The following is a 27,116-nucleotide window of genomic DNA, read 5'->3' on the forward strand; positions in this document are numbered from 1 at the left end:
CTTACTGATCGATCAATCTTGATTTTTACGCGTGCCTGGAGCACTTCTAGCCAGTCGCAACTAACCTGATGCGTCCCCACGAGACCCGGGATGAAACTGGCACGTGTTTGCCCAGGGGCACTCTGACAAGTATTAAAAGCGAATCAGTGGAGTGGCACTGGAATCCCAATGCCGAAGTACTAGAGTCCCATGCATGAAGCACGTTTTATCGCACTTTCTTTTTCTCCAACATGGTTAGAAACGTATTTCAGCACAGACGGAGACGGTCGATCTCCCCTATTTTCTCCACTCCGCCTAGACAGCTGTCACCCTTTATGTGTATTGTAGGAACCCACGCTGGCAATTGACGCTTAGACACGTGCGTGTTTACGTGCGAGCATTGAAGCAGCGCGACCGGCATATCATGTGGATCGCGCGCCAGGAAGGAGTTTCGCGATTGCCCTGCGCAGAAGGATGCGCGGTGGCTCAGATAAATCATTATAACCAGCGTGCGCGCCCACCCGGGGGGCTCTTTTTTGCTTGCTTGCTTGAAGAGACAGCTGCTGACGACTGCTCCGGACACCACCCCCGCGGAGAAAGACCGCGGACAGGACCCTGCCACACTTGGGCCTTCTGCAAGGACCCCCGGGTCTCAGGAGCCCATATGTGGCACCAGTCTACTGCCACCCGGGCTGAACTGTGGGAGCCCCTGTGGAAGGCGGAGGCCTTCACGCATGGTTCCTGTCGAGATCGCCGGCGACTGCAGCTGAAGGCAGCCAGCGTCGGCCGTGAACGCGCCGCCACAGATACTCCGGGAAGGACCACCCGGTTTTGGAAGATCGCCACAAGCACCCGACGGCACCCGTCACGCATCAATTGTTGTGAGCGGCGAATAAACCGCTGTGTTATTGAACCACTGATTCAGCATACGCTCCTTGCCGGTAGCAGCAAGGCCGACCTGCTACAGTATAAATATTGGGGAGGGCGGGATCATGCATGTGTGTGCGTCTTTCGTTCTATTCTTACGACGGACAAGACCAACAAAGGATGGTTGTTTGTTTGATAGCAGGTAACATATTAACCCATTCTGTCGGAAGTGAATGCCTGTTTTTCGTCCTTTGGGGCTTTCTTGATCACTGGAAAAACATCTTTACAAAGCATTATATGGCCGTCACAAAAAACCCAACTCCACACTGAAACAGGCGTCTTCGTTGATTTCTATTGTTTTATTAACATTAATCACCTTGCAAAGACCTCCGTTGCTTCGTCCTTCACAGTTCACAAAAAAATCATATGTCAAGATTCAGCACCTGGTACATGCTGGTCCGTCTAGCGTACAATATACATGCTTTCGGTAGCACGTGTGAAACAATTGCCTCATTGGAATGCAAGAAAAGCACTATAATCTGCAGGTTTAAACCAAATATACCATCCGGTCTAGTTGAATTTGAATTTTGTTGTTGATGCGATACTTCTCAACAAGGATAAAAACTAGATTAACGTATGCCAAACTCAATGCAACTGACCGACAGTCTGTATGCATCCTTCTTTATTTTACGTGTTTTAGCTAGCAAAGCATGCACCAGCAGCTGTTTGTTTTGATGCATAGGTTCCTGGTCGGCCGGCTGCAGAGGACTCGTCTTGTTCCTCCGGTATCGTGTACTGATTTGTCATCTATATGCAAACAAAACAACATGCACTGAAACACTAAGTGGACAACAAAAATTTGGTGTTTCTTATTTTCTACTGGCGTCCACATTGAAAGAAAAAAACAAAGTAAACAAACAGACCACACTTCTTTGAAGTGAAAGCAAACGAAAAGAAACTGTGATACTTGCAGCTATAAACTCTCAAACACATAACTACATCACACACAAATAAAGCAAAAAATCAACAACAAAGAAGGAATGCACCAGAATTGCAAATAACATTCTCGCGGTTTCTACGGAAATGTCCAAAAGATTATAGCTACCTCCATTCCCAACTGAGGAATGCTAGGCTGTGAAAGCAGCATTTTGTTGTTACACTCCAGAAGATAAACACCAAGCGCTCTCCCCTTTTTCATTAATGCCTTAAAATTGTACTCTTCTCTCTTTCTCTCTCTCCGAAGAAGGCTACTCATCATCATTTCACTAGCGCACAGAAATGCTCAAAATATGCTGTCATACATGCGCCGCAGAATGGTAGTGTTCTGAAAAATTTCTGAAAATTTGCAGGCAAGAGAAAACCGGTGTCCTCGCTCTGGAACAGTTCTACCACAAATGCTGTGATTGAAATTTTTTTAAGCGCAACACCTCCTTCCAGTCACCGAGATCGCGACCAGAATACAGGGTACGAGTTGTCACCCTACGATTGTTTAATCGCAAGACAGCACCTAAACTGCTGTCGTATGGTTTCCCAAGCTGGCATAATCGTCATCAACATTATCATCATCCTGCTTATGATAGTAATTAAGCTGGCCTACGCACTTTTTATCCACACTTGATCAGCAGGCAACAGACAAACGTGCACACAAACCAAACGTGACGCGCTTACCGCCTATTTCCTCCTTGTTCTGGCAAGGCTTTGTAATCCCGTTGGCTTACGCTTCAAGCGTCATATTTCACAAGTTCATGTCACTAATGCTAGACTAAAATGTGATGTGTCCCTGAAGTTGCGCCCATCAAGTGAGGTCATGTCGAATCCCTCGAAGTGCCAAGTTATCCATTCCATTACAAGCATCTTTCAAGTGCTAGCGCCCTGAAAGGAGTTAGCGCCTATCTAGCTACGTAGCGCCTAGGGGCTAGTGCCCATCGGGAAATTTGGAAAACCCTATATATGCTATCACTTGAAATCTTTTTACTCATAACTGAAAGTAAGTTAGCTGCAGCCACGCTTTCCCTGAGCTGGTAGACATAAGCTGTTTTAGAGGCACCGGTACAGATGCGGCTTGCTCGACATGGCTATTTAGCACCAATGCATAGATTTTAAACGTTCAGGTCTCCACATCCAAATAGGCGCCCTATAATTCTGAAACTGTGCTGAAATTTCCTGTATGGATAAATGTCATTTAGATGGCCCACGAGCATTAAATGTTAGTCCACAGACGGAGTCTCCACTTTTGTGCAAGTAAACCGCGACCTGACGTGCCACGTGATCCTTTTTTTGTCTGCAACAACATGAATATGCGGCCAAGTTGTACTGCATTCGCGATACGGTATAAATAACATAAACTGGCCTACAAGAAGGAGCCTCATGGGATAGGTTTGTCCGGTCTGTTTCCTTTCGTTAAACATGCGATTCACGGTTATACGTTACTATCATTTGGTTTCTTTGCGGCGTTCAACCAACAATACTGATCTTTAGTATCTAGATTCCGTTGTTGCTAATGCATATTACACACAATAGACACAATTACCATCCTGGTGTATTATCTTAGTGGCTGCAGGCACACAAGTCCGACAAAAACCTCTTCTCAGTGTATATTTATCTCTTGGGGAGTCGATTGGCTTCCGCGAGTTTCACCAAAGATAACGCACTTAACGTAACGTATAGCGCAAGCTGAACAAGCAATTTTACAGCATAAAATGCGAAGCACAAATCAAGATCTTATGGCACACAGGATAAAAGAAAAAAGTAGGGCAGAAACACTGATTTAGGAACTAAGCTGAATCCTCATCAACACAAATGAGCAAAAAAGGGTATCACACGCAGCAAAGAAAATCATTCGAAATAGCAAAAGAGTGTTCACCACACTTGGGCAACGGTTCATGTATTTCTCTTGTTGAACAAACTTACGATTATGTGATAAGAAGAGAGAACAACCATGTTCTATATTTCGAGCTGACAACTGAGCGAAGATTTCAATGGGGAAGACAAAAAACTCTTTGTCCTTCGCTACTCAGCTACGGCGACCAGAATGTATTGCAATCAGGCCGGAATCCCGAACACGGTGTTCGAGACACTGGACTATTTGTTTGAGACCTGGCAAAAGCTTTGGAATAAAAATGGGCATAGGAAGGATAAGAAAGATAAGAACTTTGAGACGTAACTTTTCTGTAAACCTAAATACGTACGTTCGCACTAGAAAATAGCCACTGGGCGGACTTTTGCTTTTCATTTTAGAGGTGCGAAGCCCCGTGCGAATGGAAACTGTCGCCATTATAGACGGACGACGTTCATTGTACATAGCAGCGCTGTTTGTTACTGGCCTCGCTTGGAAAGAGTGGCTTGCGGGAAAAATAACGCCTTCAGCTTAGGCTGACACTAAAGGGAAGCTCCTTTTTTCTAAATTGTGCACCCAATAATTGCAGCAATGTACACGAAGTATTGCGTTGTACTTCAAGGTTAACACCCCGGGCCTCCTCGACCCCAATAAATCAGATTTTCGAATTTTAAACGAGAACCCTAAGAAAAGTGCACAGCACAATATCAAGGCCCAGTTGTATTGGGGTCCCATGGTTCGTCTGGAGAATGCAGGACCTCCCCGTTCGCTTCACAGGTAGCACAGACAGCCTCTTCGTCTGAAGCGTGCAGACTTAATTCAGATTTACAGGAGAAGCACCAGGCTTGTCCCATTACAATGCCAACAATTTTGTCGACATGCTATGTTGAAGTCCGCCCCTACCCTACCTACCACAATTACGTAGTGACGCTATTTAGACACCAGCACTTCGTTACGTGACTGCAGTGCATCTCTTTGAAAGAAATTTTGTCCTTTGTCGCATTCGGCTTTCCCGATTCCTTCATGACCTGCCCCTCGTAAACAGTGGCCAGAAAGGTTTTGTGTTGAGCATAAGGTCAGGTTACCCTAACCACACAAACACGCCTCATTTTTGGTATTGGTACGGCATCTGTTGAAGCTTTACTTTTTACCCTGCAGTTCTTAGCCGACCATTTCTTCATTGCGACCTAAATGTTACCTTACTCTATAAAAGTCTGCAGAAATTATACGCACCCATTGGGTAGTGGACAGAATCAAGCACATTTCGTGTACCTCGCCAATAACAAAACTGTGGCTCCCATGAATGCCTGACTAATTGCCCAGCGAACGTGAGAATCAGTTGATCACCTGAGTGGTCATCATCTTGGTTAACGGGTTGTGTTTGAATAAAATACTGTAATGAAAATACTGACACTATTCTAAAAATAATACCCCTGCTAAAAATTTCAAAACGGTGAAGAATAACTTCTCAAATACTGCTTAAAACAATCATTACCCCGTGCAAGGTAGCTGTTTCTTTTTCCTCACCTTGCCTTAAACGTTTCGAAAAAAAGTGCCGTAAATAGACTATTACTTCGCGTCACAAAGTGCAACAAAAACTATTCATACTGCGTCACACAAACGTTCGCTGCGTCCGCTTGAAGTGTCGTTTTATGTCCAAAACGTCCATTTCGTTCGTACTACATATCTACTAGAATCAAGAGTCTCAACTGAACTGAGTTTTCACGTCCTGAAATTTGTTGAGATGCATAACTCGTCACTTGTTTACCGGTAGACGTAGCTGCAACTAGTTATATAACGTGTGATCCGGTCGTTTCTATCCGACAAAGAGAAAATGCACTTCCTGGCGCCCTCACTCAGCGGGCTCCTATTGGTTGCTAGAAATGCTAACGAGTCGTCTGAGCACACTCAGGCCTTCATGGAAACCAAAATGTGGCCAAGCATTCACCACTTCCTGGCGATGTCGGCTAGAGAAGCCAACAAAATCTGACAACGTCTACATGACTGAGGAAAACATACTGGTTAAACAAGCATTACTGTTGAGAACCATTCCCGGTATTCTAGCTAGTGTCGACTTAGTCTACACCATCCCAAGATTAGGCATGCGCAGCGCATATGCGCTGCTGTAATCAACATGGCTAGCTCCCGGGCAGAAAAGCATGGTCGCAAAGAACCTTCCACTGAGAACAGCTCCTTTTGAACGCTTTTCTTCATCATGGCCAGCACTTCATAAACTTCGCCCTAAGAGAGGGCTGATATCGTCAGACTCTCTTACTGGCGCATTCCGTAGCGCTCATAGAATCCTAATAGATGCAACCTCAGGTGAGCGTACACAGAACTGGCTATTTGTTACGTCCTTGCGCAGGCTCAGCGGTCTGAGTGAGCAGCCAGTAGAGTTGCACTAATTGTAAGCTCCTCGAGTCACTGTCGAGGGTAGGATGCCTTGGAAATGCACACTTGATGCCTACGATGCATACAATCCTGTGGATCTTGATGCATCACGTAGTCACCTTCAATGATGTGGGAGAGGAACTTGAATATAATATATTTCTATAGGCCGTTCACTAGTCTGATTGCGAAACTGTCCGCAAGCATCTCACTAAAAACTGAAAAAGGGACAGGGTGCACTTAACTCCAAGGCACGGATGCCTCCTAGTGGACCTGCAAGAACGAGACTCGTTCTGCGTACATATTGTATTTTCGCTGTATCTTTGTAGCAGAATGTCTGCGGAACACCATAGCCCCTAGCTGGAATTCTCCCTAGTGGTGGTTCTTAAGGGTGTCCAGGTTCGACACACACAGCAACCAGGATCTTGTGAGAAACGGGAAGGCTAACATTGATGCACCATGGGCTGCAAAGTATGGTGCATAGGGTCGAACGCGCAAGAGGAATACAGCAGTCCCGGAGATGGATAGAGTCCAGGCTCCGTCTTCACAGACATCACTGGCAAATCGTCTAACGCAGAGCCAGAGGCCGATCTCTGCTGGTGACTTGAGTGCGTCTGTTGGTGCTGCTGGTGATGCTGCTGTTGCTGCTGCAGGTAGGCCAAAGTAGTGAGGTCGTCTTGAAGATGGTGTCCAGGTAGTGCTGGTGACAGTCTTTGCACAGGCAGCGCCGTCTGGTGCGGAGTGGCCACGCCCAGGCACATGCTTGACACGAGGGGGGAACTGGAACGGGGTGTGCACGGGACCGACTCTCCACTCACGCGTCCGTTAGTGCCGCTCCTGCGATAAAAGTTGCAAAAAGTGTTGAAATATTCTTTTAATTTTTCAAAGCCGCATTACTGATTATGAAAGTGAGCAACTAGAGTAAAAAATGCGCGAAATTAACTTTTGACAAATTGATATCACACTTGGGTGCCCTTACTCTTTAAACGTCGCATGGCTCAGTATATTACGCCCTAAATTTATTTTAATCAAGATCGTATTTATTTATTCAAGATCGTAGAAATAAGTTCCGCTTTGATTTTCTGTCTCTTTTATATAATCGCAAGCTTGCCCTTGATCGAACCACTTTTCTTTCTCCATTAAACACAACACCGACAAGACATCACCAACCAAATGCACTAACTCCGGAATTCGCGAGAACGGACACGTTCAAATTTTCATTTTTACCACGCACCATTTCAGGCTGGAACCAGATCACCGAATGAACTACTTGCGCTACTGGGTAACAGTGCATTGTTTCTTGTGTATGTTTATTGTATTGCTCTTTGTATTGTACCATGCCCTCCTGCTTGAACCGAAGTGTGGTCCGCAGTATGTATTAAATAAATAAAAATAACGTTTGTTTACAGATTACTCGCACCCGCAGTCATACCGAAGGAGTGGTGGTAAATAAACTACAAAAACACGTTAACAAACAAGCCTAAATTTATTTTCGGACGAAAAAAATCACAGGGATTCAGGTAAATCTCAAAAAGCAAACTGTTTTTTATGAGCGTGTATTTTGCCACAGGGCATATATATGTGGTTATGAGTTGATGGCGAAAGGTGATTAGATGAACATGAAAATGTTCGCTTCGCGGATGAAGTGAAGGAGTGAACGATGATGGCGGCCATGCATCCATGCGGCATATGCGGAGGTGTCGTCTATGCAGAAGCCCGTCGCGGCAAGGTGCCGCAGTCTCGTCGGCATGAAGGCAAGGCAGGACAACACCATGCAAGTGGTGCAGGTCGGCGATCGCGTCACTGCTATGTCAAACTGGGCAACCACGGTTTGTAAAGAAATCTCGGTATTGAGGCCATTCGCGGGTGACGGCGATGTTGAGGCCAACCCCCCGTCCCCCCACTAATCCTCCTAAGCGCAACCTCCTCGGCACGGGTAAGACCAGGGGAAAGGATGCAAGCACATGGTGGAATGAGAGCACGTGCACGGCGCTGGAGGTGTCTTCTCGTCACTAGGAGAGTGGCACCATCTACACTAACGGGGACGTCGGAGATGGAACGGAGGCTGCCGGTCGGGCTGCTACGTCTGCCTTGCAGTGGTCTGTGATTAGGTCATGTGGAAGTCATTCAATCAATCTTGTGAGCTATTCCTGCCGCAAATTGAATACTCTGAGCCAGCGCAAGGCTACGACTAACTAAGCGCAGTAGGCGGACTGCTTGAAGAGCATCGGTGCGAACTACGATGCGCGCACCGGGCTGCAAAGTTATTCTGGTTAGAGCTATCAGAGCCTGTCTAATGGCTACAAGTTCCGCCGAGAACGATGATGGTGGTTCCGGGACCTTAACTCTGGACGTCTTGCTGAGGGCTGGATGGCTACTGCAGTGAATGGCAGTGGCAATCACATTATTTTGTATACTTGCGTTGGTATATAATGGTGGAGCCGGGAAGAAGGTGGCTATCCATGTCGGTATGCGTTGTTTGAGGGTAGACGACGAAATGTTGGAATCTGTGTGATAAAGGTCAGTTGGTTTGTTGCCACTCAATTGCACGAACTGCCACGGGGTGAGTGCTCGCTACGGTAGGGCTGGTAGCGTGGGAGAGCGTAAGCTATTAATAGCGTAACCTATGAATAATAGCGTAACCCATTACGCTCGCGCAGAATCACACAGTGCAGTCTTCTATTTCCTAGCGACGTTGATCGAAAAGTTCATCCAACGTGTTCAGTTGGGCTTGTTCCTGGAGAGCAACTATAGGCACAGGTCACTGCTCAGAGGGCGCGACGAATAAGTACACCCAGCGCCTCCCCAGAAAAGCTTGAGCTAACTTTGGGTCGCTGAGAGGCAGACGGCGGCCGCGCGTTCATATATTCGGCACCTCTAGGTTTGTTTTTGCGATTCTGAAATTGTTTTTGAAAGGTGTCTAGACCTTGAAAACTGTTCTGGCAAATAGTTTCCCCGTGTCTCAAGTGCTTCTGTGCGATTTCCGGACAATTACGGGGCGTAACTACTACTGTCGACCGCGCGTGCGCGAGAAGTTAGATATTGTACGTTCCCGCGCGCGTGTGCGCCGTGAAAGAAATTGTTAGGACAGACATCGTTGCGAAGTCCCATTCTCTGCAAGGGAAGGTTATTTACAGCGCCAATTCAGGTCAGTAGCGAGCGTATACAATGGCGCTCCACGACCGAAGCATGTTTGTGTTAAATGCAGAGCATTTCTTAGCCTCGCCTCTTCCTGCGTCGGAAGCGTCAACACCTCCGCGTGCGCAGCAGGTGCGCCTCTCCTCCTTCCCTCCTCTCTCTCGACAGCAGCTGGCGCGCGCATGCGTCGTAGTCAGCCCATTCGCTCCGTCGCGGTCTCGGCGTAACAGGTGCGTGATAGCAGCGCGGTGGGGCGTGAAAGGGCGCGCGCTGCTTGCGCATGCGCGCTCTCCCCCCCCGTACTGCTCTCCGTCAACTGCGCGCGCTGCAAAAATATAGCGGCTAGGGGTCGCTCGTGCTTCAGTCACTGCGTTGCTCCTTTCCTTCCTTGGTTGACGCTCGCTCCACCCTAACGCGACTTTACTCTCCTCTCTCTACCCCAAACCAACACCACCGCAACTACGACCCAACTACCCACCCTAACGCGACTTCACGCGGCGTTAACGACCCCCAATGCTCTGCATTTACGCGTGTTCCCCTCGCGGGAAGGCGCGGGAATTCTTTTATTGTTTCCTCTGTTCGCGCAACCACACTACGGTTACTTTTTCGGTTGCCCTTCTTCGGCTCGGTTGGTGTTGTCACTAATTAACAGAGCATTCCAAACGTTATTATCTGTTGACAAAGTAAACGCAGTTCCACACAGTTCAAAATCTGCTGCGGAGAGGCGGTTGTCTTTACGAAGATTCCGTTTTGTTTCGGCTTCTGTCTTGTGAGTAATGTTGGAGTCGTCTTAGCGGCTAATTGTGATACAGTTTGTTCAGGCCGTTAGGAATTCTCCAAAAAAGTATTTCCTCCACCTCCGCATCCTCTGCTTAAACAATAATAACCTCAATTTTCAGAGTACGCAAAACGCATTAAAGAAGCCAGCGCGAGTGAATGCAACCTTGCCTTTGACAGGTTTCCACGCTCTCGCTGGGAATGCGTTGCCAAGCGCGTGATGTGTATGGACACTGAAAGCAAACGTTTTAGTTTTACGGCCCTTCGTGTCTGCGCTGCGCATAAACGGTAATCGCACTCATAAGTTTACTCCTTCAACTGCCACAAAATGTCATGACTTTCTTACTTCCTTGACTTTTCTTACTGCTAAAATCATTTCTTGCGACGCTTATTCTCCCACGGCTGCCCGAGCGAGAAACCTGTACAGAACGATGGCAGGCTGCCTTTCGCGATTGTGGCTGTCCTTCGCGTAGCAGTAGCGGCGCTGCCACTAATTCTTTCCTGTAGCCTTTTGATCCTTTCCAAACCTGCAACTTGCAATTATAACTATGTTTCTTAAAAAAACTTCCGCCACACAACGTCGAACCGCACGCAGCGCGTGTGTTTTTACGTACGCTGAACGGCCGGTCGCGACATCCACCGACCCAGAGTTGCTAAGCGGCGGCGAGCGGTGGCGCTGGAGTCACGCGCAAACTGCAGTGTCCGCTGCCTATAGGGGTGATGCGTGGGAGCCCAGTAATTGCTCTTATAGCCTATCTGTTAATTGCTTCCAGTCGATACTACTGCGTTGACAGGAAATTCTGGAACTGAGCCGAGTACACCAAGCGCGGTTGTATTAAATTGCTCCGAACTTTTCGTGATTCTAAACGGAGACATGAAGAATCTAAACGGAGATCCGAACACAAGACTCTAAGCGGAGCATGGAAATACAACGAGTACAGGCCTAAATGAGTGGAGAGTTTCACAACGTAAGACCCATTAGACAAAAGTCTTGGAGGAAAAAGGGATAAAGTTGAGCATACGACGGTCAAGCTACACAAGCGCCGTCAGGAACTCCGTGCAGTTTTACCCGTTCGAGTTGGCATTACTTCCCCCTTTTATCTCAGAACGCGCTGATTGGACAATAAATGCTCAAAATCGACGATGGACCTGCTACTTCAATAGCAGTTGTAATTTCGGTAACACAGCACGACTGTTGCCCTAGACAAGAACTTTGCACAGCGAACTGTCATGCTTGCCACGTTTTCAGAGAAGGCACCACCGCATACTTTCATTAAAGACATCCTCTAGCCATATGAAGATCAGCTCACAGGCAGCTACCATTCCACCTTTATTTCTTTTCTGGAGCATACGAGACCGTTAATAATTGGTGAGGGGATGCTGCACAGGTGCGTTGCCATTGTACAACCCCGTAGTACACCCGGGTAGTACACCAGTAGTTACACGCTCAGCCGGTGCAGCCTTAACGCTATTCGCCGTGAGATCGACATGTAGGCGGCGACAGCGTCGCGCTGCTAGTGTGGATGCTCTGCTGAGCGACCACTAAGAATGCACACTGTGGTCGTGCTTAGTGCCTGTTTCCCGCCGTATGTGCGCACGAAAGGCGCAAACAAGAGTGGTACTCAGTAGTTCGGTTCCTCAACGTTCGATCTATAGCATGGAAGCAGCAGTAAGTACGCCAAAAAAGCAACGACCCATCGGGAATTTCAGAATGGCCGTAATAGTGACAATGAACTTGTACGCCACGGCTCGTAGCAAGCTCGATCTTTCCAGACTATGGCTTTGAGCCTTCAATAAAAGTATAAGCAGAAACAAATCATGAAGCCTCGATTTCTGAAATTCAGTTTACAACGGTAATCTCAATCGCTGTCACTGGTAGCATGACGAATTCTTGCATTTGTGGGACTCCCTGGAATAGTCACACCACCTACCTGCCCCGACATTCTTTCTAAGACTCTTACGGTATTTTTTGTCTGTTCGAAAGGCAACATAAAATTACTAAATTTTGATCAGCGCAGAGATATAAACGTAACCGCTCTAACGGGTCTTTTAAATAAAATTTTAGTGACTCTGAAGGAAGGTTTGATGAATAACGGTGTCGGATCACGTATTTACGGCTTTCATCGCAAGTGAACTTACGAATTGAATTGTCAACGCACGCAATACAAGCAGCAACATCTCATGTTTAGCGAGGTTCTCGCAAACTGAGAAGCAAGTTTACATTGTGCAAAGCAAGCTTCTGGGACCTCACAGTGAGCACAAATTTTCTGTTATCGCTGCTCTGTTGACCATTTGCGATCCTTTTAAAATTTAACAGGTGCCTGCAACAGCGAGATGTGTTTGCATTCTTGCGTATAAGTTCCCTTATGAACCCTAAAGATTGCAAATGAAGTTGCGGAGTTGCAGATGTAGTAAAACGTTTCCTTTTTATTTCCCATTGCGAATCAGCGGAACGGGTTCCCGGTAACTAATTTGTTTTGTATACTGAACATCGCCTTTGTTTTGGCATTCAATTCTTGGGGATTGGTTAAGAAATGCAAGGATATACGTTTCCTGTGCATTACGTATTTTTTTCGGGAAGGGGAGAGCAGGGGGGGGGGGGGTCTGCCAACGTTGGAAGGGCAGCGAGAAGAGAACGCATGTAACGCGAAAAGCCAAACGTTGGTTAACAGTATTACTTACAATCAAAAGTACGCTAGGTGTCGTGTTCTGTAGCGGTAAAAAAGCATTACTTCAACACGTATTTTGAAAACTGATTAACCCCCCTTTGGTCCGAGATTGTCCAGGAATTGTGGCTCACCTTTTTCAAACTTGTATTAAAAGCAAGCATTGTGGGAAAAAAATTTAAAAAAAACCAGCGAGCCATGGCACACACCCCTCACACATGTTAGCAACAACGTGCATTAAATTACGCGATTTTCCTCTTTTCTTTAAACTTAGGTTCACCTTGAGAGGTTAAGACGTGACCAATGGTTATGCTGAGTGATACACATTTCTGGGCAAGGTGATTCATGTCGGGATTTGAAAATGTTATATATGAAAATGACACACGAAATGCCACATGACAGACGCAAACTCACAACTGCTCAATTTTACCGAGAAATCCCCCCTAAATACTCTTGCGCATCCATAGAAACGTATTTTAAATAATACGTAATATTAGCAACTCAGTATAAACAACGACTGTCCAAAAATTGTATTTATTTTAGAAAAGGTACGGGAAGAACACGATCACACAGGCGCTTCCGGGTGTAAAATACGTCCCCGGTATAATGTATGGGCGATAGCGCACGGGTCGTGGGCAGTGTAATTGTTTTTGTTTGTTTCTTCTTTCTATAGGGAAACAGCGCAATTTTAGAAGGGTGTGGCAAATGCACGGGTATGCACAGGTTTTGTGGCTTCTTAGCCGATTCGCGTACTAAACTTTTATCCTTCAAATAATCGCCACGCCACCTTCAAAAAGCACCCTTCCACGTTCCCGAAACAGCAGACGGCTGCACTCAACAATAAGAAAAGTGAAATGTGTGCAAGCAGTGTTTATAACACGTTTCACACTCAAGCGGTGACCACGGCGAAGATGTTTCATGGAATTAAACCAGCGCATTAATCCGCAACTGCCGCTGATTATTGCGTTTCTAGAGGGAATGCGCGAGCAGAGGTAACTGGAGAGTTTTAGCTGACCGTTTTTTACGGTCCGCTCCGCTCCGATAGCAAGCGGGAGCGCCATTGCGCATGCGTGGCGCGCTTGGCCGCGAACGGCATTGGCTCCGGTTGCGCTGACCGTGCCGCCGATACGGGAGTGGACCGTCGAAAACGGTCAGCTAAAACTCTCTACTATGTCATTGCTTACTGTCAAACGAGTACACATATTGGTTGTTTTGTCCTGTGCAGCACGCGTCTTGCGCCGCGCGCAACGTGAACAAGCAGACGGACGACCCGAGAGCACCATCCACACTAGGAGCGGTTCGTCCCGCCGCCGCCAGGGGCCGACTGTGTTCGCGCTCGGGGCGAATAGCCGCCGTGTCGCCCCTTCTCGGGGACAACGGTGGAGGGACAACGGGGGAATAAGGGTGTACCATTACAACGCGCGTAGTCTCACCTGCAATGTCCAATACTGAAACATTCCATTATCACCGCTTTGGTAACCTGCACGCGTCCTGGTGGACTGTTCTTCACATGTAACCCTAATTAAGAGGAGGCTGTAAGTCCTGATGTATCGCAATGCTAACTCATAACGCGGTTTACACGACGTTTACACCTCTGTGTTTCACGCCACTTATGCTTGGGCTGGGTATTTATTGCGGAATAATAAAAAGCGGCCGACCACCACCATAATATAGTGGCTACCGAAAGACGAATTGGGAAGAATTAGAAAACCATAGCTATACGGAGGGCAGAAATTAGAGACTTTGGAGGTGGAGAATGAACTACGTGCACCATCACAAAACGAAAAAGGGCCCAGTAACTTGGGAGACCTCATCGTCACGCTGCGGAAGCATGGGGAGGATGTTGAAGTCGAGGTCTCATGCGTGCCGTTTCGCTAAAGGAGAACCTTCCATTTACTCCGTCTAAAGACAAAACATGCACTCTGTTAAATGTATGTTCCGTCAGTTTCTTTATCGACGCCAATATCAGAAAAAAAGTTATGGTCCTCTCCTAGTCTTCCTTTTTCCTCGGGGAATAAGAGTGCGCAACCACCAGCCTCCACCTCGCCACCACAGGTTTATTTCCTACCGGAAGCAGGGCGAATAGGCATAATAGCAGCCGATCACGCACCGTGAGATTTCCGTATCATGAGCACCATGTTTTTTTGCTGATGCAGTCGAAAAGCGACAGTCCCGTGTGCCAAGATTCGCGCGACCTTAAAGATTTCCATTTCTTCTAAATTGCGCAACCGTAGACTTCAAATCGCCTCATAAGCCAGGTGGAGCTTCGTCGTGGATAAGCTGGAAAGATAACATTTTTCGGAACTCGCAGAAGCGGCCTTGTAATGATGGCTCATTATCATGAGAAATCCGCGCTGGGTGAAGGCGTCATTGACATTTGTGTCCACAGCCCCCAACTTGACACTCACAAATACTATTTATTTCTTGTTTTTTCCAGCCGGGTGTACCATGAGTTTCTTACTATATAGGTTTTATTCACGGACGTTCCGAGAATGCGGGCAACCATGTGTGTCGCCTAGAAACGGGGATGCGCGGGCTCAGGCATGGCGGCGCACGCTAAAGACGTCTCAGCGAGCTCAAAAGCTTTACCTCGACGGTAACTACTGTTTCGCGCAGCGCCCTATACAGAGTACCTACCTGTCGCAAGACAGAAGTGAAGTTGTCGGCACAGGTCAGCTCAGTGCCAAATGCCGTGTTTTGGAAAGTGGGCTCAAGTCATGGCGGGACTCGGCTTCACAAATGTGACGGCCGGGCCTCTCCTAACCTTTTCTTTCCTCCATGCCTTGCTGCATGCGTGTTTTGGGATTGCTCTTACCGCTAGGCTATGCCCTCTCCACAGCGCTCCCAACGCGTTCCCACATTTCGTCGCATGAAAGCGTCGACCAAGAACAGCTGTGCTGTTAAAAAAAATGCGTTTGATCCCTCTTCCATAGGAAAACACTAAAGTGAAATGAGCCTTCGCAGGAGCAGTTGAAGCAGTTGCAGGATCAGGAGTATTGTCCATCGATATGAACTTGCACATCGCTATTTCGTCGGCATGGCACCGTTCTACGCATCAACGTTAGACACTGGATTGAAGGCGCCGGAGCATTACGTAAATCCGGCTGAAACCGCAGGCGCTCGCGAACCGTCCGTGCGAACAAAACCAAACGGGTTGTCAGAGAATCGTTTGGTGAACACACGGTCCGCTGCAGCGAAAGGAGCAGCGGGCCGTGCCACGTGCGTGACATTCTCAAGTCGGCGTCGATCTCACTCCGTGGTCGTTGCCTTGCAGGGTTCTCCGCAGGTTACGCTGCGAGTCCCCTGTACATGCAGGCGCTGGCATAGAGGTGCCAACTGTCGACACTCATTAGCGTCATGGTGCACTACTTCGCTCTCCCTCTCCTAAGCGCGGAATCATCTGAAGGGAAGGATATAAGGCGCGTTTGTCATCCTGTTCACGCGTGTATTCATGGAGCAGTCTGGAGCGCGATTGGTACCTCCCGTTGCGGCGAAAGAGTTCGTCGTTCAAATCCCTTTGCAGCCGCGTCAATCGAAGTTTTTCTGGCGATGTCCTTTCAGGGACGGATATGAAGTCAATGAGATCTTGCTGGAACCCGGCATAAAACACTTTCGTTTTAAAAATCTCCCACTGCTCCGCACGGCTAATAAAATGTGCTTGTAGAGTTCGTTGGTGAGCATCACAAGCCCAAGTTATTCTGACCTCTAATCTAAGCCACGTTAGGCCAGCACCTCGTGCGGCTGCGCAATGAGAGGGTCTAATCGTTCGTTCATTCCAGGGGAAGGGGAGCGGAGAGGGGCATGGAGGAAGGAGTATAAGCGCGTGCAACCAGAAAATGATAAAAGGACGCGCTCGCTGCATCCAAATTCATCCCGTGTTCTTGACTATACAGCGGCGACCTCGTCGAACAGCGTCTGCGTATTGCCTTGCGGTGCATTTGTATGCGCGTTCACTGCGGGAGAACCTAAACATGGCTTAACCGCGCTCAAACAACACGGCAAAATTATTTAGTTTTGCTGCAGTCTTAGAGTTGTATTTGGCCGGCTGGGCCGTCTAATCGCCACGTTGGCTGAGTCAGCCCCACGTCAGATGTTGTATTTATTTCGGGCCACACAAGGCCTGATTTCGTTGAACATTCCAGTTACCTGTCGCTTGTGCTTTGCCTGCCATATATTTGCCAAGTTCACACACTTAAATTTGTAGAATCCTGTCTTAACACTGCTATGGGCAACTGCGTACGCGCCAACTCCCTCGGCAGTTGGATTAGCCGTATTACTAGCGAAGGTGCGACAGCGACCACACTTCTCTCTTTTTTTACTTAAATACTTGATGCCGAAAAGTGCTTTTGTAGTTCCGTCCCTGCGTTACGGAACAACGAACAGGCAGGGCGTATTCCATGTATAGACTTTAAGTTGTCGACATAAACGCCTCTTTCATTAAGTTAATAGAATTACCGACTGTGTGATTACTGAACTAAAAAACGAGCTCGTTGCTCCAATTTTCGAATAGACAGAATTGTGTTAAATAGGAGTTTGAGTCAGGCTTAGAAAAATCGCTGCCACGAATATTCTTCGCAGGACCAGACGTGCAGCATATTGTTCCTGTTTCCATAAGGAAACTTTAAAAATTTTAAATGATTCATCTTACTTATTTTGAAGGACATTGAGAGCAAAATTCCTGTAATAACGTACCTCCACGGGCGAGTAAGGCGGAGTGGGCTGTAAGTTCCAACCACATGTTTGTGCGCCTAAATACAAGAACGAATTAAGTATGAGAGTTCAGTGCGAAAAAGCTTACCTATGCACCAGGTGTGTCAAATACGTGCACGTCAGTAATACCGATACACGGCATAGATTGCAATATAGTAAACTGACCCTTAGGGTCCCATCTATACGGCGTCCTTCATATCCAATGCGCACCACGTGGTGCAAGGCTGAGAATTTCGGTGCGTAAAATGCAATAAGAAAGCAGGAAGCTTCGCGGCAGAACAGAAAATTCTGTCCATGTTTTGTACACAGGTACAATCCTTGTTAACGGTTCAGTGTGGGAAGCGCGTCTTTTGAGAACTCTGGGCCTATATTCTGCGAGTCGCCGGAACTATTCCGGCCGGGTTCAGTTCTCAAGCCCGTATAGTAAATGGCGCGTTACATCTTACGCAGAGATCACGCAGCACTACAGGCTGTCGCGTCAGACACTCGCTCCCCCACATAAATCTCTACACCGAGAGCACGAACGTCATTTACGTGCTCTCCAGACTAATACATTCCCCCATCCTATCCGGCTTCACCTTTTCGACCGACAGAAGTCCCCGCTTTGCCGATTTTGCGGAGAACCCGGAACGCTACGCCATATGGTCGGAGGATGTGACCAATCTCCACTGATTCCTCCCAACCTGCAACTTTCCACTGTCGAGCTTTGGGAGAGCGCCTTGGCGAGCACCAGCCTGGACGACCAGCTTCGGCTGGCTCAAAGGGCTGTCGATGCTGCCCGCGCTCAAGGCATCCTGGACTGAGGACGCCTCCTTCAAGCTTCAGTACAATCCCCCCCTGTTGATTTAAATAAACGTTTATTCTCTCTCTCCCTCTCCTTTCCGAGTTGGGTGCGGTGAATATGCGAACTTGCGAAATTCGCGATGCCGCCTACAATGCCTGCGAACGTTGTCATCTTCGCATATCGAAAAAACGTTCTTTGCAGACGTAATTAAGTCTTTCGTTGAAAACATTTGTGTCCCTTGAAAACACAAGCATCTCGATTGATTTGATTGATTGCGATGTTTAAGGGGTACTCATCTGATCACATTCTCATGAGACTTGCTGTTCCATGACCCACGGGCTTAAAAAGCATCGCGTACCGATACGAAAGGTTTTAAAAATTGATAGAAATGTTTGCATCGGCCCCGTTTGCTTCTTTTAGAAATATATTACCTATTTTCTGAGATATAAAATAGGCAAGAAAAGTATTTTAGTTTATCGCGTTTTCACTAGATGGCCCTAGCAGTGTAGTAAGCGAGAGATTGGTTTTATTATTCCAGTAGAGACGTGACATATCTCTAAAATAAGCAAACTAGGCTGTTCTGTATATTGACATGTACTTTTAAATCTTTTCGTGTTGGTGCACGATGGGTTTTAAGTACTTAGGTCATAAGGTAGCAACTCCCATAGGAGACCCGCCGCGGTGGCTCAGCGGCTAAGGCGTTGCGCTGCTTAGCACGAGGTCGCGGGTTCGATTCCCGGCCGCTGCAGCCGCTTTTCTGATGGAGGCGAAAAGCAAAAACGCCCGTGTGTACAAGATTTCGGCGCACGTTAAAGATCCCCAGGTGGTCAAAATTAATCCGAAGCCCTCCACTACGGAGCGCCTCATCGCCTGAGCCTGAGTTGCGTCGGCGCGTTAAACCCTACAATCAATCAACTCCCATCCATAGGAGAGAGAGAGAGAGAGAGAGAGAGAGAGAGAACTTTTTAATGTGGGCTGGAGAGGTCAGCTCTGCTAGCGGCAGTGCTTGCGACGCCAGATGGGGGTGATTACAATGCAGTTAAGTGAAGGCGAGAGATTGGGAAGGCAACAATTAGAGAGAAAACACAAGTTTAATAAAAATCGCACGCAATGAAACGCAAGGAAACAAACCCTAAATAAAGCTAAGTGAAAACATAGAGCGAATGGATCCAACGAAGCGCAGAGCGCCTACCAACAAGAAAGAGTGAAAGCGTATATGACGACGCCAACGCGTACAGATGTAGCCATGCGCACAATGCAAGAATTACAAAGTTTTGTCTAGCCCAGAATCTTGCAAAAAAAACGCAGAAGAATTCTTGTCCCTAAAGATGAGTCATTGTTGTTGGCCCAGGGTCCAAGAAAGTGACACAACCGAAGGCTTGGTCCACGTCGTACACGAGACGGGCAGCTAGCCGCTGTTACTCGCGCAGCGGCGAACCGCGGGCAACACGTTCTCGGTAGTCTCGCGCACGGCGCACGTGGGGCACAGTGTTGAATCCTCCCACCCTAACTTGAAATTGAAGCTTCAGGTGCAAGCCGCGTTGAGACCAAATGATGCACTACACCTTCAGAGACTTTGGTTAGGTCGGGTGGAACACGGAATTTGCAAAAAAGGGTCAATTTCATGGAGAGGTGGAATGACTAGGCAGCCATTGAAGCATGATGTGATGGCCCGCTCGCACTACTACTGTGTGGATTTCGCAGATTTCGCACACAAGCTGACTGCAGTGGTTGGACAGCCTTCTTAGAGCTTGAAAAGTACCCCGTGAGCCTAAGAAGATTACCCATCGCAGGGCATGGTGTGCACCAATGAAATGAATGGCAGCCCTTACAGCCATGCTAACAGGTGAGTCCGCCTTAACGGGCCTACGCTACACAGGCGATGAGGCGCCATGTAGTGGAGGGCTGCGGATTCATTTTGACCACCTGGGCAAACGTGCGCCGAAATTTCGAACGCACAGTCGTTCTTGCATTTCGCCTTTAACGGAAAAGCGGCTGCCGCGGCCGGAAAACGAATCCGCGTCATCGGGCTCAGCAGCACAAGGCCATAGCCACGAAAACACCGCGGCGGGTAAAATAAGCATCTCAACTTGGTTATTCAAGGGTTTTTAGAGGAGCCGTGAAGACAAAACACAAGTTTGGCTCATTCGAAAGGTTGCCTCGTTAGAATCATACTGACACCACTTTTAACGCACTCTTCGCTCAAATAAGCTATACAATAAGGGGAAAAGGCAATAGCCATGCGACCCACAAGCTCATTTCCCGCAACAGAACCTATGATGTCATATGAGCCCAGCTGTGCGATTGGCTGAAGCCGGTAAAAGCAAACGCAATTTAGGCAGAGTTAAGCTTGCCGAACGAGCTGTTTGCGAATAAATGCAATGCTTATCCATTATACGGCAGTAAGAATGGTGCAGTAAACGACGGAAGTTACGAAAAGACACGTAAACATACAAGTGCCGATGCGCACTGCTGTTGGCACTGGGAGCACTATGCTAGTTTTAGCTGCACAGCAGTCCGACGCTTTGGAATTGTCTTATACGACACTTGCCGATTGGCGTAAGCGACGTTGTCTTACGTGACCCTGTTTGTCAAGCATACCCCATGCTTCACGAAGCGACTACTTTCTACCATAACAAAAACAAGCCAGTTGTAAATACGGTCAAAAACAAAGCATCGGCGGAGTGCTGAGTATGCTAGCGCCACCTTGGACGTTTCAGGGCAAGCAAGGCTGCAGAGCCGAATGGCGCAATGGAAGTTAGTACACGCGCCGTTATGACTTCATTGTAGACGCCACCAAAACACACCATTGGCGGGAGAATAAAAATTTTAAACTAAATTCATTAATTTCTCAGTGAATACGGCATCATTTGCTCCCGAGCAAGCGCTGGGGATGCTATAAAACACGAAATCTTGCGAATAAAACCAACTTGTATTTTGTCCTCATGGCTCCTTTAACGACTTTCAAGGCTCTCAGTGGGACATTCTGAGGACCTCATTGTCTGTTTGAAATGTTCCGTGTGAAATGGAAGCTTGAAATAATGAGAAGTCGGTCTCGCATTCCGACAAGTCACGTTGTCAACACCGTGTCTGCAGCGACATTCCCGTCTTCGACAATTTCTCATCCTTGTTTGTTAGAGCTTGTAACAGTCCACAAGGGTTAATGGTATTGGAAATAAATAAATAAATAAATAAATAAAGCGCTTTGCGTGTGTTACGAAACACAAATCCTTAGACGCTAAACTAAGCGGAAATCCTCACTCAAAGCCTTGATACCCTCATGCTGATTTTACGCCTAATAAATCGGAAAATTGGTAAACTTCAGTGATATAAAAGGTTTTATAGAAATTGCAAGGGTTCAAGGCCTTGAAAACCGGACATCCAAATTCACTACCTCTCAGGGTTTTCAGAAACCCGCATGGACGCTGCGTGATGTTCACCTAGGTGTGTACACATGAACCGCCGGTATGACTGTTCTAGGCCGATGCATCGGCGTTCCTACAACAATACGGGCCGCCCGAAACGTTAAAAGTTGCCGTATCAGCGCGAATATCTCTACAAATCTCTCCCCCCAATCACGCCGCCGCAGAATCGAATTCGCGCTAAAATACAACCATGTCATACGGGCTTTAGGCGGTCTCAGGAGATTGCCTGCGCTGCGCGCAACCGTAACGCATTACTGTACGCGGAGCCAATCACCGGAGACTGCTTGAGAACTGAACCCCGCCGGAAAGGTTCCATTGATGTCGGAGAGAATAACAGCAAGGCGGACTCGCACACCATTAAGTGTACACGCTTTCGGTTTACCGGTAATCTTTGCAGTACAACGAAGGCACCTTGTTTGTTCATTCCTTAAAGTTGCTTCGCATCTTTTTTGCACCTTTTCGAAGGCAAAGGTAAAGCAACCTGCCCAGTTTTCCGTGGCGCTCCCTGAGCGGTTCACGGCTGCTCGTGGGACATCCCCGCCCTATGCACGTATATCCAAGCAGCAAAGCAGAGTCAGCGGCGAGTTTCGCTTACTCCCGAACGTTAACAGGATCGTCTAGTAGTAGCACGAAGCAAAACTGTGAATTTACTGCGCAGTTCAAATTCGCCGAAAGAGAGAACTGTGGTGGCGCGAAAACCAATAGGTTATCTTATTAAACTGCGAACTTCTACAGCAGGTTCTACAGCACGTTACCTTGAAGTTCAACGGCAAGATCAGGATGAGAGGACAGGTTCTTTGCTTTCTTAAAGTCATAAAAAACAAGGCCGAGTCAAGCAGTGTGCGAATAAAGTCATGGCTGCAGATTTACAAAGTAAGGAATGAACAGCGTTTTTCTGGTCAGCCATTTTTGCGCAGAAAAGGCGGCGTTTGGCATGTTGACTTCGGCCCGAGTTCTGCGGACCTGGAACACAAGTGCTACTGACTTGCTGATTTTTCTTCTCGCTGTCTAAAAGCATATTATTGGCGCACACAAAAAAAATTCGGGAGGGTTGCACTGAAATAAAAGCTATAAAAAGGCATGCATTTTTTTGTTTCGCTCGGCTGGGGTCTAGGTGGGCGAATTAAGAGCGCTTGGTGTCAGTTATTGTAGTAATCACTTGAAAATGCGCGTAGTGCGAACCATCCGAAACCTGTTTAATATGGACATCACTATTTGCTAATTTTCTAATACTTGAAATGACAATGTAAGGAAAAAGTAAAAAAAAAAAGAAGATCGAAAGAATTCAAGTTTTTTCGGATGCGCATCTTGAGAAAAAAATGTGCACCAGAAAATATTTCACTGGAAAGGAATTAGGCTTCCAGCTGCACCAACCTCATTGACAACATAAATTTTCGACGACTGACCACCACAAAACTTTACCTTTAAATGGACCTCATGGTTCGACATTTTTCTATCAATATTGTATTACGCTTGCGTACTCATTCCTGTTTAGTTTGCTGGGTTATCAATTGAATTATCAAACATTTTTTTCTTAATCGCCCGACCTTTTGTTTTTTGTGTACGCAGTACTTCAGCGCAGATTTACATGCAGCAAGAAAATGTTTCAAAATCATCATAGGCGCATGCGCATTCAATGCCTGTCCCGCTGCGCAGCTGCTCAACAAACGACTGCGCGCTCTTTTCTTGAAACATTTGACGTTCCACATAGAAAGAGAACTTTAATTCGAGCCACTATCACTGAGCTTGGGTGGTGGCTGCCCGAGGGCCAGCCGAGGTTGGCCGCGACACTGCGGTTTCATAAATCCCATCATGCCAAATTTTAACCAAGTTGAACCAAATTTGGAAGCAGTATTGGGGTAAGGAGGTATTGTAGCATATTCTTGCTTCATAAGAAAGTAGCCAGATGCCGAGTTTTGCGATCGTCGCTTTGTTGCGTTTAATAGCAGAAATGTACATAACGCGTTACAAGTAATCGATTACTTGCAATCAATTTCATTTTCTTGTAATTGTGTAATATAATCGATTCCTCTTTCGAAGCTGTAACCTTCTGGGTTATTCAATTACATTTTTTTTTCTATCTGGTAACCGGTAATCAATTACTTTTTTTTTCTGAAACAAGGTGTAACACGTTTTCTACGGCATTTGTTGTTTCGAAAATATTCGACCGCTCTTTAGAGACCCACCGTCCTGTCAGATGTCGCTGCAGCTCACTTCCCATCACGCACAACTTGGTAGCTTAGCATTCACACAGTGCGCGGTGGCGGGGCAACAGCGAAGCGCGAAGTTTCGTAGAGAACATGGCACTAGGATGCAAGCACTGCGCAACTACGTGCTGGTGCGCAAGGCGTTCCTACGTCTTAGTACCGCCCGTCCCTCTAGCGCGCCCACTGAGAGTGTGTTCAATGTAGCTGCTGAGCTCTTAAGGACGAAACGTAAGAGAGTCAGCGACGACATTTACAAACAACACCTGTTGAAAGCTAACAACGTTTACCACTATACAATGGAAGCCATAGTAAGCCTCGCAGCCTTCCCATAATCCTGCAGCCTTCTACCTACCGCGAAAGCCGCAGTAGTTCGTCGCAATAAAATTTTGAAGGGTCGCAGTTTGAGTAAACTTCTGTTATTGCCTTACGGCAATAAAATTTTGAAGAAAATTATGCAAAAGTTATCGATTATATTCTGTAATTGGTCAGTTCTTGTCCTGTGGCTGTAATTGACCACTGGAGTCATTTAAGTTTCTAAAAATGTAATTATAATTGCAATCCGTTACTTATTTTCTGTAACGTGTACAAGTCTGGTTGAGAGTCATTCTCCTCGAAGGCCAGGAATGGCAGGAATGAATGCGGACAACAGCCCAAATTTATTGAAGTCGGTGCAAAATACCGCCTTCACGGCGCCTCGCAACTGAACTGCTGTTTGCATGACGACAGGATCCACCGTCCTCTTTAGCCTTCCAAAGACGTCTTCATATTTCCTCGCCATAAACACCTCGGCACCGACAGCGGCACTCGCCAAGGCGGTGCTTTTGTTTCTCCGGTTGATTTTCCGGTAAGTGAGACCGTATTCCGCTCAGCAGCCGACAACAACCGTCACGCAGACGAAAACCAATACGGCTGCGTCCGAGGGTACGCCGGCGCGCTCAGTCACTGCAGTTAACAGCCGCCGACAGGTTCGACGTGGTTTCGTATGTCCCTTGGGCAAGCAGAGGAGGACAAGCGAGCCATAGCGTGAAACGGAAATGGAAAGAATGAACCATGGCGCCGCGGCTTTTCTATTTCTCCTTTTGTTTTCAGCCACCGATCCTGCGGGCTCGTCTTTCGTCCTCGTCCCCCGTGTCTCTTTGTTCTGTCTTCGTGCTTTGCCTGCGTCCGCGGCGGCGCATGCGCCCGTTTCAGGTTCGTGGGCTTGGGCTCCGTATCCGATGCCAGATCCGGTGTATGGTGTTTTTCGACCTTCGCCCACAGCCGCCGAACCGTTGGTGAGGGCCGTGAATATCGCGCTCTACGGTTGCGAGGCGCTATAGTGATTAGTAGAGACGGGATGTGATATATTTTTTTCTTGCCCTCCTATCGCCCCACTTGGATATCTGAGCATAAATTGGAGGTCAACACGGTCTTTCGTAATGTTTTATAGTGTCTCCAAATGCCCGTTTTGGGGTGTGTGTCTAACTGCCTAAAACTTGCGATTTTCAAAATCGGCGTTGATACGAAATCTATTCAGCCTCAGTTTTCGCTTTCGGGTTGAGTTAGACATAGGTGTGCGTCATAATCGGGCAGCACTCACTTTACGATCTCTATGGGGTTGAACCCAGTCATAACATTTCGGATAAATTGCGCTTAGTTACACTGTCAAAGACGAGGAAGTATGCAGATTTTATATTTTTTGTTTAAATGTTTGCATCATGTAATTGAGTGCGAGAGTTCGTTGTCGTCGTTAAAACACTTGCGGGTACTTCATTAGCCATTTTGAGAATTCAATGTGTTTGCAACAAAGTTTGTTCTATACAACGACTGCTTTATTTGTATAATGGTGGGAGGTCAAATGATGATGTTTTTAACAATAATATGTCGGCATTTATACTAGCTCTTGCGGTGTTACAGTGTCTCATGTATGGTACTCATGTTTCTTCTATTTTGATTGGTATTTTTGTTTACTTTCTTTTTTTATTTTGTGCACCACCGTCTAAGGCCACGTGCTATTGGTGGGCACGTACAAATAAAGATGAATGAATGAATGAATGAATGAATGAATGAATGAATGAATGAATGAATGAATAAAGGAATTAATTAGTGAGTGAGTGAGTGAGTGAGTGAGTGAGTGAGTGAGTGAGTGAGTGAGTGAGTGAGTGAGTGAGTGAGTGAGTGAGTGAGTGAGTGAGTGAGTGAGTGAGTGAGTGAGTGAGTGAATCAATGAATTAATGAATTTGCTATAAAATCAATCCCATATTGAAGAGCCAACGGTTAAACATGATTACGCAGGTGCATTTCCTTCCGCCTTAAATTTCACACACACTATCAGAAAGCTCGAAAATCTACAACACGTTTTTCCAGCCTCTGTTCGACTGGTAAACACTTCTGGAAAATTTGTCTAGATAATATTGTATGTGATAAAATCGCAAGACTTGTGCTTAACACTTCTCATGTAGAGTATGATAATTCCTTGACAAACCGTCGTCTTTCTTGCTTTTACTACTTGGGTCTCACTTTTAGTTTTTTCGTAATTAAACTACACCAGGAAGACGAGAAGTAGTGCTTTTTAATCACTATTTGCAGCTCTCAAGCACTCATGGCTGTTTCTCTACGCCAGGCGCTCGGGCGAGAGACAGTGGCCATTGAACATGATTGGGAGCCGGGAGCCTGTTGACTTATTTAACAGCATTGAGCTAGTTCGAATCAAATTCACTTTCAACTGGTCCAGTGGTGTTTATGACTGGATCAAGTGAACATCCAATGGAGTTTCTCGGCTGCAAATAGATCGCCATTTGTCCAGCCCGTTTTATGAAACAATTGAGCAGCTTTGTTTAACTGTTGGCGTCTTTGTGCAGTCATAAACACTAACATTTTGGTTTTTCCTGTGGTAGATGTAATAATTCACGTAGTATTTTATGGTTCCTATATTATGGGGCCTATGTAATATTTATGGTGCCCATTTTTAAGACGTCGGAGGCCTAAAACGTTGTATTACCTGCATTTTTGGCGCCTAAAAATACGACATCAAATCATTGGGAAGCCGCATGGAATGGCGTGAGTGGCCTTTCTCGCTTTTTCCAGGAAGGAAAGAGGGACTTAGTGTTTTGAAGCGCCGTCAGCTTATGAGCTCTGCCCGTGTAGCACTACGCGAGCTCCAGCATGGTTACCACAAAATGAAGGCACTACACACAGAAGATCAACGTCTTTTCATTGCTTTTTGCTTTCTGAATATATACCATGTACTAAAGACTGAGGGACTGCAAAACAGTTGAGTCATACGTCAATTTATAACCACTAAAATTAAAAAAAAACGTCTGATCAAATCTGAAGAAAAAAACCTAAGGTACTCAGTCA

At 46.8% G+C, this 27,116-nt stretch overlaps 1 protein-coding gene across 3 annotated transcripts in view; it reads right to left on the minus strand.

Annotated features, from left to right (window-relative positions):
- Nucleotides 1-1,190: 1,190 nt before the first annotated feature.
- LOC144164357 (uncharacterized) overlaps nucleotides 1,191-27,116 on the minus strand; it is a 143,316-nt gene continuing 117,390 nt past the window's right edge. For 2 of the 3 annotated variants that reach the window (XM_077694871.1, XM_077694870.1), the window contains one exon: nucleotides 1,191-6,907. In XM_077694871.1, the coding sequence (XP_077550997.1) occupies nucleotides 6,514-6,907 (394 nt within the window). In that variant the 3' untranslated portion in view covers nucleotides 1,191-6,513. The remainder of the gene's footprint in view (nucleotides 6,908-27,116) is intronic. The other variant, XM_077694872.1, reaches the window with a different exon arrangement.

Source organism: Haemaphysalis longicornis, unplaced genomic scaffold (assembly GCF_048455015.1).
Source record: "Haemaphysalis longicornis isolate Haplotype H1 unplaced genomic scaffold, Haemaphysalis longicornis Haplotype H1 scaffold_13, whole genome shotgun sequence".
Lineage (NCBI taxonomy): Eukaryota > Metazoa > Arthropoda > Arachnida > Ixodida > Ixodidae > Haemaphysalis > Haemaphysalis longicornis.